The 15,604-nt window shown below is 50.9% G+C and overlaps 1 protein-coding gene across 1 annotated transcript in view; it reads left to right on the plus strand.

Moving 5' to 3' along the window:
- Pcsk6 (proprotein convertase subtilisin/kexin type 6) overlaps nucleotides 1-15,604 on the plus strand; it is a 99,665-nt gene that overhangs the window by 47,563 nt on the left and 36,498 nt on the right. The window contains exons 7-11 of the mRNA XM_042698513.1: nucleotides 2,478-2,650; nucleotides 6,902-7,114; nucleotides 9,799-9,899; nucleotides 11,666-11,769; nucleotides 13,231-13,348. Coding sequence (XP_042554447.1) covers nucleotides 2,478-2,650; nucleotides 6,902-7,114; nucleotides 9,799-9,899; nucleotides 11,666-11,769; nucleotides 13,231-13,348 — 709 coding nt within the window. The remainder of the gene's footprint in view (nucleotides 1-2,477; nucleotides 2,651-6,901; nucleotides 7,115-9,798; nucleotides 9,900-11,665; nucleotides 11,770-13,230; nucleotides 13,349-15,604) is intronic.

The raw sequence follows: 15,604 nt of genomic DNA on the forward strand, positions 1-15,604 counted from the left end.
AAGCTGTAGCCAATGATGTTCCACCAAGGTGTGGGCATGGCCATCACACCCTGGCCAATGAGACGGCCCACCTCAGGTGGGGTGGAGTTCATTGGGTTTTCTGACTGTGTGTGTGTGTGTGTGTGTGTGTGTGTGTGTGTGTGTGTGTGTGTGTGTGTGTGTGTGTGTGAACTCAGAGTCTGTGCTCTTGTTTGGTATCTTCACTCAAGGCTGGCGTTTTACCACTTGAGCCATACCTCTACTTCAAGCTTTCTGCTGGTGAATTGGAGCTGAGAGTCACTAGGATTTCTCTGCCTGGGCTGGCTTGGAATCATTATTCTCAGATCTTTCAGCCTCCTGAAAGATCATGCTTGAGCCACTGGTACCTAGGACTTTTTGGTCTCCTCTACTCTGAAGCTTTGGTATTTAGGGCGTTTGCTCACCCTGAAGAGATTGTCTCTTCTGGCGATAGCCAATTCCTAGGGATAGTAAAAGAGTCACATAAGAGTGAGTCCTGTGCAAAGCAATCAGTGCAGAGTCCACACTGCCAGCTACTTCCTGTAATGGACTCTCCTGACCACCTCTCTGGCCTCTGGGGCCCAGCATCAGATGACCTCGTCCCTAAACTGTAGATCCTGCTGAATATTCCAGACCAGGCAGGCTCCAGCCTCGTCAGCCCGCCTTGCCCAAGGAAGTCACAAAAAAACTCCATGTTTCCCCTCCATCCTGTCCTCCTGGCCCCCCCAGAACTTCCCGTGAGGCCTTGCGAGGTGCCCTGGGCCCTGCCCTCTCGGGACGAGTGAGTCACCAGTGGCCCTGTCTCCTCCTCACAAAGCCAGAGAAACCTAAACAAGAATGAAAACCATGCTGCTCTCTCACGGTCAGATTTATTTCCAAATCATAAAGACCAGCAGATGCTGAGACCAACTCTGTCATGCTCCCTACACGTGGGAAGAGGGCCAGGGCCAAAGATGAGCTCCCCAGGGGCTCAGCCACTCTGAGCTGGCAGAATGGAACATGGCAGAATGGCCTGCTATGGTCAGAGGGAGCCCGCGCCCCTCTGTTCACCCCCACATGCAGGAGGTGCCCCCTGAGGGGGTATGGGCTGAGATGGAGAAAGCCAGGGAAGTAAGACTCCACCCTGCCCTGAGGAAAGGCTACCGGAGGGCGGGCTCACGGGCCGGGTTAGTTTTCTCTTCTGTCCCATTTGCTTCCAGAGCCCCAGAGACAAAGCTCCCCACTGCAGTGGTACAAGGGCATCTCAGGGGCCCCGGCCCGAGCAGCCAGAGGCATGGAGGAGCTAGCTTCACCTGCCCTTGCGGGGAGGAGCTGCAGCAAGGAAGCTTGGGGTATGGGACATAGCCCCCCAAGGCCCCAATAAAGGGGCTGTGGCTGTTTCTCATCTACTTCCTGATGGCTCCGGCAGAGCCGTGGGGTGCTTAGGCCCAGTGGGCAAATCCTTTAATGAGAATGTGGGGGCGGGGGGATAAAAGAGAAAAGCACTGGTTCCTAATCCCAAGCCAATCTCCCCTCCCCCCCCCCAAAATTAACTTCTAGTGCATTTGAAATGTGCTGGAGACCTTTGAAGATTAATCTAGAGCTTAAACGGTTCTCTTAAAACACTCACCGGCTTAAACTGCTTAATGGAATCACTAATGAGACTGAATTCTGTGACTCCAAATTAACATAATTAATCACTGTGTGCTGCGGATTAATTTGGCTGTTATGTACTTAACAGTTCCATGCTTGTGGAAGGAAAAGAACATGATTCCGTTCCCCAATCCAAATATGGAGCAAACAAAAAAACAAAAAAAACAACCAACAGAAATTTGGTCAGGGCTGTTTACTTTTCTTCCCAGGAACAGCTTGAGATGCAGGATGCACATGCAGATGCAGGGTAAGAAAACAAACAGCTTGGGAGGACTCAGGATGAGTACACACAGCTAGGGGAGGGAGACTCAGGATGAGTACATATCCTGGGAGGACTCAGGATGAGTATACAACCTGGGAAGACTCAGGACGAGTATACAGCCAGGGGAGACTCAGGATGAGTATACAGCCTAGGAGGACTCAGGATTAGTATAGCAACTGGCTGGGTGGTAGCTGGCCCCACAACTGACCCCTCCCCCCAAAAAAGTCACAGACTTTCCTGCCCCACTGGCTTCAAATCACAATCTTCATATCTCAGCCTCTTGAGTAGCTGGGATTACAGGTGTGAACCACTGGAGCCTGGCATAACATCATGGTACTAGAGGGAGACTTTGCATCTTCTTCTGGAAGCAGTGCCTTGTCCTTTGTTGTTGCTATGCAACGGGAGCATCTCACGGTGTGGCCTGTAGTGTCGTTTCTGGTCTTGCACACCAGCCAGCAGAGAGGAGCGTGCTTCCTGAAATGACCCGGGAGGAGCCCCTTGGCTCAGTGTGACCCAGCCCATAATGGACATAGGGATCCAGGTACTGACCAACGCCCCCCCCTTCCTTCCCCCCATGTGCTTTTAGGCATCCGCATGCTGGATGGCGATGTCACCGACGTGGTGGAAGCCAAGTCACTGGGCATCAAACCCAACTACATCGACATCTACAGCTCCAGCTGGGGGCCGGATGATGACGGGAAGACGGTGGACGGGCCTGGCCGACTGGCCAAACAGGCTTTCGAGTATGGCATTAAAAAGGTGGGAGTAACCCAGAGTTACAGGAGAGCTCCTGGGGCGGGGGACAGGGAGAGACAGGAGGAGCTAAGAGTCCAGGAGAACCAGCCACAGAGGGAAGCAGGCCTGGCCAGGGCTTCCTTCAGTGCTCGGGGAGCGCTGAGCCACCAGGGCTCAGGAGAGCAACAGTGGATCAGCTGGGGCAGAAGGAGTCACGGTTTCCTGGGAGGGGCAGCTTGGGATCCGCCCACCCAACCCTCTGTGTTAGAATTCTGTTTATTTTATTTGCCAGTTCTGGGGCTTGAACTCAGGGCCTGGCTGCTGTCCCTGAGCTTTTTTTTTGCTCGAGGCCAGCACTCTACCACTTTCAACCACAGCACCATTTCTGGTTTTCTGGTGGTTCCTTGGAGATAAGAGTCTCACAGCCTGCTCTGCCCCAGCTGGCTTCGAACCTGGATCCTCCTATCTCAGCCTCCTGAGTAGCTTGGATTACAGGCATGAGCCACCAGTGCCCGGCTTGGAGCAATTATGTGGGTCCATCACAAGTGTTTGCTAACCCAGTGTCCTGCAGGAAGCCAGGGTGTGAGCCCTAAGCCCAGCTCCACCAGCAAGCTGTCCAATCCGGATTATTTAGATAGTACTTTTACCACATGCAAGAGGCTGGGGAAGGTTGGTAGGCGCCTCTCATCCATTCTGGATCGTGCGGCTTAGAGAGCCTGGAGGCTGAGACCGGGTAAGTGGAAATGGACCGTTTTCACACGCAGGGTGGCAAGGTAGAGTTGAGTGAGGACAGCTTCTTGGAGCGAGCAGACAAAGCTGTGGTGGCCAAGGGAGACACAGCTGGCTGAGGAGTGTTGGCAGGGAGGAGTTTCCACAGGAAGCCCAGGTGTTCTCTGAAGGACGGAGAGGAAGGGTTTGGGGGAGTCACGCGGTGCGTGATGTGATTTAAAACAGTTTGTGGAGGAGGGAGGGGCGAGGAGGGCAGGAGCAGAGGGGGAGAGAGGAGAGCAGACCGCAGACAGCACACACTTGGGACACTGGACCGCTTTTTAAAATCTCTGGGTCTCCAGGGAAGACACTGGGTGGCCTCCACTTGGCCGCTGGCCACCTGAGCTGGGCCGTGTGCAGGGCTGCGGGCTAGAGCAGGGCAGCACTGGCAGATTCAGGCACCACCCTGGCCATCCGTCAGGGGCTGCGGAATAAATAAACCACATCTCTCCAGGACTCCACGCCCTCTCCCCTGCCCCCCCTCCACATGGCTTGGATCCCACACTTGATGACAAGTGAAGCATCTTAAAAATTAAGCTGAACTGCAGCTTCCGAGAGGGTAGCATAAGTTAGAGATTGCATTGTCATACAAAATGTAGCGTGTTGAATGGTGTCGATGAGGAACTCCTGGCTTTCCTAGGAGGTGATTTCTAAGGATGAGAAAGAGAGAGTTTAGGATTAGGGGTGTGGCTTCCAGGAAGGGAAAAGGAACTATGGGTCATCCACTAAGGTTTGTGTAGATGGAACCCAGACAAGACTGAAAGCTTGAAACTGGGCACTGATACTCACACCTATAGTCCTAGCTTTGCAGCAGGTTTGGGATCTGAGGATCCCAGTTCAAAGCCAACCAGGGCAGAAAAGGTCACGAGTCTCAAGCCAGCAAAAAGCCAGAAGTGGAGCTGTGGCTCAAGTGGTAAAGCATCTACCTTGAGCAGAAAAAAAGTATGAGGCCCTGAGTTTCAGGCCCAATACTCTCTCTCTCTCTCTCTCTCTCTCACACACACACACACACACACACACATACACACACACACACACACACACACACACACATGCTCTAAGCTTCAAAGAAAGGAACCTGGATTCCAATCAGCATCAGCTTCATCCAGCCATCAGGAAAGAAGAGATTTGGGCTCCCCTTCATTGTCCCTTAAAATACTGAGGTCATTTAATTATTTTTTTCAGTCACTCTGAAGTGAAATATGTCACCCAGGGAGCCTGAAATCCCAACTGTCTAAAAGCTGTCATGGAAAATCCTCCCAGAAATGGGATGGTCCTAACCCAAAGCTGACGTTTCTCATGTTTTTCCTCTGTGCTGCTCCATTTGTCACCTGAGGTCCTCTTTTTTTTTTTTTCTGTAAAATCTGGCTCTGGCTTTGGTAGATGGCATGGCCTAGTGGCAGAGGACGTTAGTAGCCCTAATTTGGCCCCGCGATCTGTTTGATATAGGTCCTGATGAAGTGTCACACCTCTGCGACTTGTCATTTGTGGCTGTGGCTTAGCAACCCTGTCCCATCCCGATGGCGGCAGCCATTGCTGGCCCCCACTACGGTGCTTCTGAGCCCATCTGGTCGAGCTAGAGTTGTGGCTTTACTCAACAGAAATAATACATTGCCAGGAGCAGGTGGCTCACGCCTGTCATCCTAGCTAACTCTGGAGGCTGAGATCTGGAGATCACAGTTCAAAGCCAGCTCGGGCAGGACAAATGTAAGAACTAGCACAAAGCCAGAGTTGGAGCAGTGGCTCAAGTGGTAACAGCTGACCGATACATGACTCTAAACCTGCTGGGTTCCAGGCTGCTTTGTTATAGGATTTTCAGATGACTAAGCACATGCCCATTCAAGCTCGGTAAGTGCAGTTTGAAGCCATTCTCTGTGCACTGGGACCATAAGATTACAGTTCCACTTGGCAAACGACAACACTTTCTAGATTGTTTTGAGTGAGATGAGACTTGCAGTGTCTCCAAGATGCTTCTCGGGTAGAATAAAGATAGGCTGTGATGGGTTTAGATGCCTTTTTATTTGGACTTTCGTTCCTTTAAACTGGCCTCTGATTAATCTTTTCCAATGGGTAATTATGGCTTTCCTTTGCTTAATGACGGGGCCATGTTCTGAGAAATGCATGGCTAGACGATTTCATCATTTCCTGAAGATCCCAGGGTGTACTTGGGCATACCTGGATACCGGAGGCTCTGTATACTTAGCTTCTGCACATCTGGATGGGTTAGGACCTTCTATGCATGGTCCAAGCATCCTTATGCATGTATGACCATAATCTCTCTCTTTCCCTCCTCCCCCTCTCTCTCTCTCACACACTCCCCTAGCCCACTTCTATGGCCTTTGTAGAGAGTACTTGGCTGCTGGGACCAGTCCACCCTGGAGATACAGGCAGCAGAATGAAGCAGCTAGAAGCAGCAGGGCTGGGTGGGCACCTGTGGGCTCTGTTGGGAGCTCCACATTGGGACTGGAGCCCCTTTAGTTTGCCAAGTAGAGTGTGATGGGGCTGTTGGAGCAGCTCTGTCCACTCAGCCAAGGGCAGACTTGAACTTCAAGGATGAAGATAAGACATCCAGTCCTGTGTAAGGCTACCAGATTACCAAGTGAAACAAACATGGGCTGGTGCTGACAATCTCATGGCTGTCCCCTGATCCATGGTGGCAGCACCCCAGGGAACTCTAATGGGACCCTGTAGACAGCCACCAGTGTGGTGGAGCTGAACTTTATTTACCCCGTAGTTACAGCCTCATCTTTTTGCAAAGTTAGCTTGCTCCCTGAGAAGGCTACACCTTGTTAGCTGTTTTCAGGAAAATTCCCTTTTCCTTCCCCACAAGACCAGCAACTTCACTCAGAAAGATTAAAGTTGCAAATCCTACCGCCATCTGTCATCTTGGCATTATTCAGATTCTTCCATTGTTGGCTATTTTCATGGATATTGGAAGGGTTGCTATAAAATGGAACAGCTTGTGTCCCGGCCCTGGATTTTCTTGTGAAGAACAAAGGGGTCCTGTTGTTGTTGTTGTTGTTGTGTTGTGCTGGCACTGGGGCTTGAAATCAGAGCCTATACTATCCCTTAGCTTTTTCATCCAGAGCTGGCACTCTACCACTTGAGCCATACCTCCACTTCCAGCTTTTTGCTGGCTAATTGGAGATAAGAGTCTCATGGACTTTCTTGCCTGTGCTGGCTTTGAACCCCAATTCTTAGATCTCAGCCTCCTCAGTAGCTAGGATTATAGGTATAAGCCACTGGAGCAGGGCTGTGGTAGGAATCCTGCAATTGTGCAATATTAGGGCTTTTGCCACAGGTTAACCCCCTCCCCCCAATTTACACCTCTCCCCCCACCCCCCACACACACACTCAAATCCAGTGGAGCTCTCCAGCTAGTCTTCATTTCCTGCCCTTAGCCCTTTTGGAAGAATCCAGAAGGTGGGCCTACAGGCCAGCGTGGGACCCTCCCTAGGCCTGGAGTCCCAGCTGTAATCATTGATGCCTTGTTTTCTTTCCACATAGGGCCGGCAGGGCTTGGGTTCCATTTTTGTCTGGGCCTCCGGGAACGGCGGGAGAGAGGGCGACCATTGTTCCTGCGACGGCTACACCAACAGCATCTACACCATCTCGGTGAGCAGCACCACGGAGAATGGCCACAAGCCCTGGTACCTGGAAGAGTGCGCGTCCACCCTGGCCACCACCTACAGCAGCGGCGCCTTCTACGAGCGCAAAATTGTAAGTGGCCCCTGCCAGTCGGAGGGCTGGCCACGTGCCTCTGCCCTCAGAGGGGCGTGTCCCAGTCTCAAGGTCAAGTCCAGTCCCTGGGCAGCCCTGCCCTGGACCCCGCCTTGCTCCTCTGTGCCCAGGAATGCCAATTAAAACCCTCTCTGGTTTTCGCCATCTAAAAATAATCATTTAAGAATGGGGTTCCTTCTCGTCGCCTCTCCTTTTAGCTCTCTGAACTCCTGTGGTCACATTTCTCAGAGCCCAATTGACCGGTCCCATTCCAACGTGTCCAAGAAGAAGAAGAGGAAGCTTGGGTTTTATGCTGGAACATTCTAGAAATCCAAGTGTTCCCATAGGCTTCTGTTGCTTACAGCATCAGGGCTTTGTTGGCTTGTCTATCCTGCTTTCCTCAGTGACCTAGGTGTGATGTATCTTTTAATCCTTTCTTTGTGATGCTGAGCCTTGTACCTGCTAAACAGCCCTCTCATCCATTTTGCCCAATCCCCGGCCATTTATCTATCTATCTGTCTATCTATCTATCTATCTATCTATCTATCTATCTATCTATCTATCTATCTGTCTATCTATATCTATCTAGTCAGTCCTAGGGCCTGAATGCTGGGCCTGGGCGCTGTCCCTCAGCTCTTCAGCTCAAGGCGAGTGCTCTACCACTTGAGTCACAGCACCACTTCCAGTTTTCTGATGGTTCATTGGAGATCAGAGTCTCATAGACTTTCCCTGCCTGGGCTGGCTTTGAACCGCAATCCTCAGATCTCAGCCTCCTGAGTAGGTAGGATGACAGGTGTGAGCCACCAGCGCCCAGCTCCTTCATTAAACAGTTGCTGTTTCAATATATGGGTGGAATTCATGCTTTGGCCTTCAGAATGTACTTTCCTATATTTAAAAACAATCAAAAGAGGAAAAGATGGTTTCCAGTCTGCATGAAGGAGGAATTCAGACGAGCGCTGGTTAAGTGTGTTTGTAGACGTTTTACTATCACACCACGGAGCTGACCAAACCTACTTTAATTTCAACGCTCACCCCAGTGGCTTTTCATTTCTCTTGCTAATTAGCCACATCTTTAGAAATTACTTGCAGAGTGATTTTTTTTTTTTACATTTTTGGGCGTGTGTATGCCCATGCTGCTGGAGCTTGCTCTCAGGGCTGCTCTACCACGTAAGCCGCCCTGCCACTTCTGACTTTTTGCTGGTTGGTTGGAGATAAGAGTCTCATGGACTTTCTTGCTCGAGCTGATCCTTGCTTGCTTCGAACCATGATCCTCAGATCTCAGTCTCCTGAGTAGCTAGGATGATAGGTGTGAGCCGCTGGTGCCTGGCTGATTTCTACATTTTTCCAGGGGAGCATCCAGGCTTCCTGGTGCCAAGGCCAGCCCCCCAGACCCCAGGCTGGTTTATTGCAGAGTTCATTGATGTCATTTCTGTCCTTTCCTTGCTGCAGTACTGGGCCCTATACTGCAGGGAGGGGCGGAAGAGACTGAGTGGGGTTCGGTTCCTGTTGGCATGGGGCTCACTTGAGCACCGACTTGCTGGAGTCTTAGTTAGACACTTGGGCTGAAACCTGGCAGAGCCTGCTGGCTGAGTGAGGGCAAGTTGAGGCTTGTGTTAGTGGACACGCCGAGCCATGGGCTGTGTGCTGAAAGCGTGGTGTCACTCCGCTCTGGAAGGAGGGCTAAGGCTTCCTTTGCTTATTTAATCATGCCAGTGTGTGTGTGTGTGTGTGTGTGTGTGTGTGTGTGTGTGTGTGTGTGTGTGTGTGCGTGCGTGCATGGGTGCGCACCCAGCTACAAACGGCTTTTGTTTCCTTTTTGAATTCACCACCTCAAACTCACATCTGTCATCCTAGCCACTCAGGAGGCTGAGATCTCAGGATCAAGGGTCAAAACCAGCCATAGCATGAATGTCTATGAGACTCTTATTTCCAATTAACCAGCAAATGCTGGGAGTAGAGATGTGACTCAGGTGGTAGAGTAAAGGAGCTAAGGGATGGCCCTGAGTTCAAATCCCAGTAGTGGGGCTTGGGAGAAGGTCTCCTCAGGTTACAGAGTGGCTGCTGGAGCCCTGCCATGGGTAGAGGGGTGATGACCAGATATCCAAGCTAGCAGCTTAAAACCCATGGAGAATGCTCTGGCTCTGTGTTCTTTCTGCCGACAGAACCCATCCTGTCAGCTCTCTGGGGAGCATCTCCAGGTGGACACCCAGTCTTCAACCTTCTGGGTAAAAAAGCAGGAACCCCATCTGGGCCAGGTGTCCAGCTGGTTCCAGCTGCCTTGAGGTCTCCAGTCTGGGCCTGGCAGGTGGGATAAGGCCAGGTCTTTTAGGCATCTGAGGCAGGGACAGGGGTGACAAGGGACCTGTTGTCCCAAGCCATGTCTGCATAGACCCGTCATCAAAGCTCCTGGCGGGTGGGGGGACTCCTGGATGCCCATCCTTTACCTGCCTCAGTCTCCCTTTCCCCCCTGAGAGGTGCTCCTCCCTCCAATGGGCTCAAATTTTGTACCTGAGTACAGGGCCCCGCCGAGGCAACACCAGGCCCGCGGGTTTGCCCATGGTGTGTCATTGGCAGCCAGGGCCCCGCGTGCACGAGGCAGGCACCAGCACGTTGTATGTGTGGATCTGATTCCCCCAAGAGCCTCGCCTAACACGCGTGCCCACCCCTTCCCCGCTCTTGCCCAGGTCACCACTGATCTGCGGCAGCGCTGCACCGACGGCCACACCGGGACGTCCGTCTCGGCCCCCATGGTGGCAGGCATGCTAGCCTTGGCTCTAGAAGCAAAGTAAGTTTCCACTTTCCTCCTTTCTTTTCTTTTCTGTTAAAAAAAATGTTTCTATCCACACCAGTGGCTCACACCTGTCATCCCAGCCACGCAGGAGGCTGAGATCTGAGGATCACAATTGGAAACCAGCCCAGGCAGACAAATCCAAGAGAGCGTGAACGCCACGTGCGGTCATGGGTCTGAAACAAAGTCAAAACTGTCCCTGAAGCCAGGCCCTCGGCAGTACTCGCTTGTCAGAGAGGCGTTTTGAAGGAATTCAGGGGGAAGGTTTGGGATGTATCAATCCTCGTTATGCATGCTCAGCATGTAGATTTGCCTAGAACTAAAGACCATAGCAGGCAAATGCTACCAATTGAATACAGAAACAGAAAAAGATTTCCAATTTCTACTCCAAAATGTTAGCTTCTGTGTTCTCAGGCCCTTTAAAAAAAATTCTAAATAATGAATTACTTGTGTGGAAAGTTGCTTCCACATGCTTAGCAAGTCCTTGCTCTTTTCTTTCCTTCCTCATTGGAAACAGACAAGGAACTTAGGCAAAACTGAGTGGAAAATAAACCCTGCTTCACAACCAATCTTCAACATTAAAGCTGCCCATGGAGCTAGAGTCTCAGAGACATGGCTTCCTCAGATTTTTTTTTTTCTCCTCCTCAGAAACTTATAGGATAAAGCCAGGTACCTGTGACTAAGCTTGTAATCCTAGCTAATCAGGAGGCTGAGCTCTGAGGATCAAGGTTCCAAGTTAACCACAGTAGGGAAGCTTAAGAGATTGTCTCCAATTACCCTGGCAAAAAGCTGGAAGTGAAGCTAGGGCTCTTGATTAATATTTATGATTGGTTACAAAGTCTTAGGTCTGTGTCAGTCTTACAGAGGATTTAAATATCTGTGAATGGAAGACTCGAGTCTACACTTGGAGCATTTAGGTTTACATAGCAGGAATCTTCTCTCTGTGTCTTGTCTGAACTCACCGATCTGGGCCACATTTTACAGCAGCCTTGCAGAAGAACGCTCAGGCCTTCAAATGCCAAAGTCTACGATCAAGCAAAAGAAAGAAACACCAATCTTATTTTACTCTTGGCCTAGCTGTAGCATGAGAAATACTGCTTTGTCCAGCCCAAGGTGCATAGCTCGTAAGGCAGGCCCCTTTTCGGGCCACAGAACTGAGACTTCTGTTGATACAACACTTGACAGAATCTTTGTGATTATTGAGGAGTTCTTTCCCACTGAGAGTTATGTGGCCTTGGAAATGGCAACTCTTGAACGCTGAGGGCAGAGAGGGGTACTGCAAAGCTTCCTTATGCAAAGAGATCCTGATTTCAGAGGCAATTATTCCTCAGAAGCAAGGAGATGTCTGTGCATTTTCTTTTCAGGTCCTGGAGCTTGAACTCAGGGCCTGAGCGCTGTCCCTTAGTTTTGGTTTTTGTTGTTTTGTTTTGTTTTGTTTTTACTTGAGGCTAGTGCTCTACCACTTGAGCCACAGCTTCACTTCTGGCTTTTTGCTGGTTCCTTGGAGGAAAGTGTCTCACAGACTCTTCTGGCCCGGCTGGATTTAAGCCTCAATCCTCCGATCTTAGCCTCCTGAATAGCTAGGATTACAGGCGTGAGCCACCACTCCCCCCCTCCCCCCAATTCTGCGTAAAGCGTTTAGGGAGTGAATCCTTGCTCAGGACAGGTGGTGAACCCAGCAGGCTCTGGTTCCCTCTCAATCAGCTTCTGAGCGCCCTCGGGGTCGCTGAGCTGGTGTCAGCGATCTGCACGTGTCATTGCAGCAGCCAGCTAACCTGGAGGGATGTCCAGCACCTGCTGGTGAAGACATCCAGGCCGGCACACCTGAAGGCAAACGACTGGAAGATCAACGGCGCTGGGCGTAAAGGTGCGTAAAGGTGCGAGAGCGCCCAGTGGGCGGGGCAAGGGCCAGGTGTCATTCTGTCCTCTGGTGGTGGTAAGGGGTGGTGTGAATCCCTTTGAAGGAAATTCCCAATAACTAACTTTAATCACGGTTCTCAATTGTGTATCATGAGGATCAGAAACGGGACAGGCACCGGTAGCTCACACCTGTCATCCTAGCATGGTTCGAAGCCAGCCTGGGTAGGAAAATCCGTGAGACTCTCTTATCTCTACTAAATTAACCAAAAAGGCTGGAAGTGGTGCAGTGGCTCAAGTGGTAGAGCACCGGCCTTGAGTGGAAGAAGCTCAGGGACAGTGCCCAGCCCTGAGTTCAAGCCCCAGACCTGGCAAAAAGAGAGAGACAGAGACAGAGAGGCAGAGAAACCTATGTACAGTGATTTCATAAGGGTTTCAACTTGTACCAACCTGTCATTAGAGCAACAAAGCCATGTCTAAGTGACTTTTTTTAACCTCTCAGGAGGCACCTACACCTATGTTTATACAATAATTTTCTTTAATTGGCTCCTTTTTAAAAATTCTTTTTTGTGTGAACATAAATATATTTTAGCTGGGCACCCGTGAGTCCCACGCCTGTACTCCTAGCTACTCAGGAGGCTGAGATCTGGAGGATCATGGTTTGAATCTAGCCTGGGAAGAAAAGTCTCTTGACACTGCCGTCTTCAAATAATCAACAAAAAGCCAGGTTGCAGGCATGGTTTAAGTGGTAGAGTACCATCTATGAGCAAGAAAGCTAAGACACAGTGAAATCCTGAGGTCATGCCCCAGTAATAGCAAAAGTGAATCATGAGTTTGTAGATATATGCTTCTTTTCTTTCTTCTTTTAAAAGAAATTTTGATACATATATAAACTAAATCTAGCCAGGTATGGTGGTATATACCTGCATTTGGGGGGCAGAGGCAGGAGCCTCTGCTACATGGAGGGACACAGATCCTGCAGGCCCCTGTGAAGAAACCTAATGGTAGCTGGGCGCTGGTGACTCACGCCTGTAATCCCAGGTACTCAGGAGGCCGGAAATCTGAGGATCACAGTTTGAAGCCAGTCTGGAGTAGACAAATTCTTGAAACTCTTAGCTCCAAAGCCAGAAGTGGGAGTGGGGCTCAAGTGGAAGAGTACCAGCCTTGAGCAAAAAGCTAAGCAGGAGTACAAAGCCCCAAGTTCAAGTCCCACTACCACCAAAGGAAAGTTCTGAGCCCTCTCCTTCTCCTAGTCTGACCCCATGTGAACCACCTCTCCTGGCCAGGCTCCTACAAGGAGGTCCTGTCAGGGAGTAGCGTCCTGAGACAGCTGTTAGAATGACCTGTCCTGCAGCCTGAGCCATCGCAAAGCCGAGGGGTCACAGGCGGTGTGAACAGAGCGGCCAGGGAAAATGCCCGGGCTCCCTGCCCAGAGGCAGACGAGCCGGCTCTGAAGGCCCTGTCTTTCCAGTTAGCCATCTCTATGGATTTGGCTTGGTGGATGCAGACGCTCTGGTGGTGGAGGCGAAGAAGTGGACAGCAGTCCCGGCCCAGCACACGTGCGTGGCCGCCACCGACAAGAGGCTCAGGTGAGGCTCTGTGCTGACGTGTCAGACACCTCAGACTCTGCCGGAAGGCGGAGCGGGGAAGGATGGGGGAGGGGTTTGCACACACATTTCCCAGCACGTAGCAGGAGCACTCATGTGCTTGTGCATAGCAGCTCCTCTCTCTTGTGGATGTACAGCTAGGAAAAGATCAGCTTCTGGCTGCATAACTCAGCCTGGTATCAAATTCGTTTCCATAAGGCTCAGTATTCCGCACCGGTTGGGATATCTGTCTTAGCCAGATGCAGGTGGTTCACACCTGTAACCCTAGCCACTCAGGAGGCTGAAATTTGAGGATCGAGGTTTGAAGGCAGCTTGGGCAGACTCTTAGATCCAATTAACCAGCAAAAAGCCAGAAATGGTTGTGGTTTATGTGGTAAAGTGCCAACCTTGAGCAAAAAAGCCAAGTGAGCATAAGAGGCTCTAAGTTCCAGCCCCCGTACTGCACACACACACACACACACACACACACTCACACACATGCGCGCACACACACACAATTTATTTTTTAAGAGGATGCATTTCCACCTATGATTATTTGTTTTCTTTGGGTAAACATGTTGGAAACAGGTGATATAGTGATTAGAAGTGACACATTGCAGGCTGGTGGGTGTAGCTCAGTGGTAGAGTGGCTTGTCTGGCAGTGTACAAGGTTCTGGGTTCTATCCCCAGTCCTTCCTAAAACCCATTGCTTTATCAAACACACAGGTAGATCACTGTGAAATCATTCCTTGCTTGACTTTTTAAACTACTCTTTGGCCACAAACATTGAGAGAAGTCTTTCTTGCGGGGGCCTTGCAAAATGGAGAGAGTCAGGAAGAATTTTCCAGATGGCTAGTTACAGAAGGATCATTCCTATAGCTAATATCTCCAAACGTCCCACCCAGACTGGACAGTTCTGGGAGCCAGTGCCCAAGTCTGTATTGGCTTCCTTGAGCCTCATCTTCTTTTGCAAGCCTTACACTGCCAAGTTTGATTCTGTAGATAAGGAGACCTCTTTGCCTCTCTTGGTTTTTGTTGATTGGGAAACACTGTAATCAGATGCCAGGGGGAAGAGGTGCCAGCCTCCCATCTGCTTCCTGTCCCGTTGGGCTGCCCCGGCCCCGTTCGCTGGGCTCCTGGTTAGGGCAGCTCTTGAAAGAGGCATTCTTCTCCTGCCAGAAGTCATTTTTAAGATGGCAGAGTGGTGCCTAGGTGGCGAACAGTTGTTTTTATTTTTTTACCTTAGTTTGCTCTTTAAGTGAACGCACACAGAGTCTAGACAGGCGCAGATTGCGGGGGAAACACAGGTTGACATTGTTCCTGATCCTTTGAGGAAAATCAGAACTCTACAATTCCAAGAACGGCCAAGAATGGAGCTTCTGTTTCCCAAGGAAAGTCATCCTGACCTTGCACTGTTTCAGAGTCTTTCTGGAATTTTTGGCCTCAGATCCCTTAGCCAACTCCATCACTAGAGGTTCCTGAGGATGTGGGGGTCCCCGGGAAAAGTACAAGCACCCTGGGGGACGCATCTGCTTCCTTCCTACCCAGGGGACCTCACCTGGGGTGCCCTGGCTGCTCTTCTCCATCCTGACTGCCTGTAGGGGGTCCCAGACAGGGGTGACGGGGGTGGGGGGTCCCTTGCCTCTTCTCCCCTTGCTCCAGTTCTGGTCAGTTGTGCCCCACCTGGCATCAAATGAATGAGAAATGTCCCCTGGTCTGCTGCTGCCTCTGCGGGCGATACTCAACCCAGCTCACCCTCCTTAGTCTCCAAGTTCTTTCTCTCATGGTGGCGTCCAGGGACTGTTTGAATGTCCCAGACCTGGACTCAGCTGTTTCTCCCGATGGACAGCAGAAAAAGAAGGAGAGGAGCCAGGGCTGGTGGCTCACACCTGCAATCCTAGCTGCTTAGGAGGCTGAGATCTGAGGATCGTGGTCCAAAGCCAGCCTGGGAAGGAAAGTCCATGAGACTCTTCTCTCCAATTGACTGACAAAAAGCCAGAAGTGAAGCTGTGGTTCAAGTAGTAGAGTACCAGCCTTGAGCAAAAAAAGCTAAGGGACAGTGCCCAGGCCCTGAGTTCAAACCCTGAGACCGGCACCAAGAATAAGTCCCTTGATGTGAGGAGAAGATTGGAGAGCCTACCAAGAAACAGGACCACAGACTCTTATAGTCTGGCATCTCCCCAACCCCAGAATAGACTCAGCATCGGAGTGCCTTCTACAGCGCTCAATGGGTCAAGTCTGTAACAGGCAGCATTCTGC

Source organism: Dipodomys spectabilis, unplaced genomic scaffold (genome assembly GCF_019054845.1).
Source record: "Dipodomys spectabilis isolate Male_0828 unplaced genomic scaffold, ASM1905484v1 ptg000233l, whole genome shotgun sequence".
NCBI lineage: Eukaryota > Metazoa > Chordata > Mammalia > Rodentia > Heteromyidae > Dipodomys > Dipodomys spectabilis.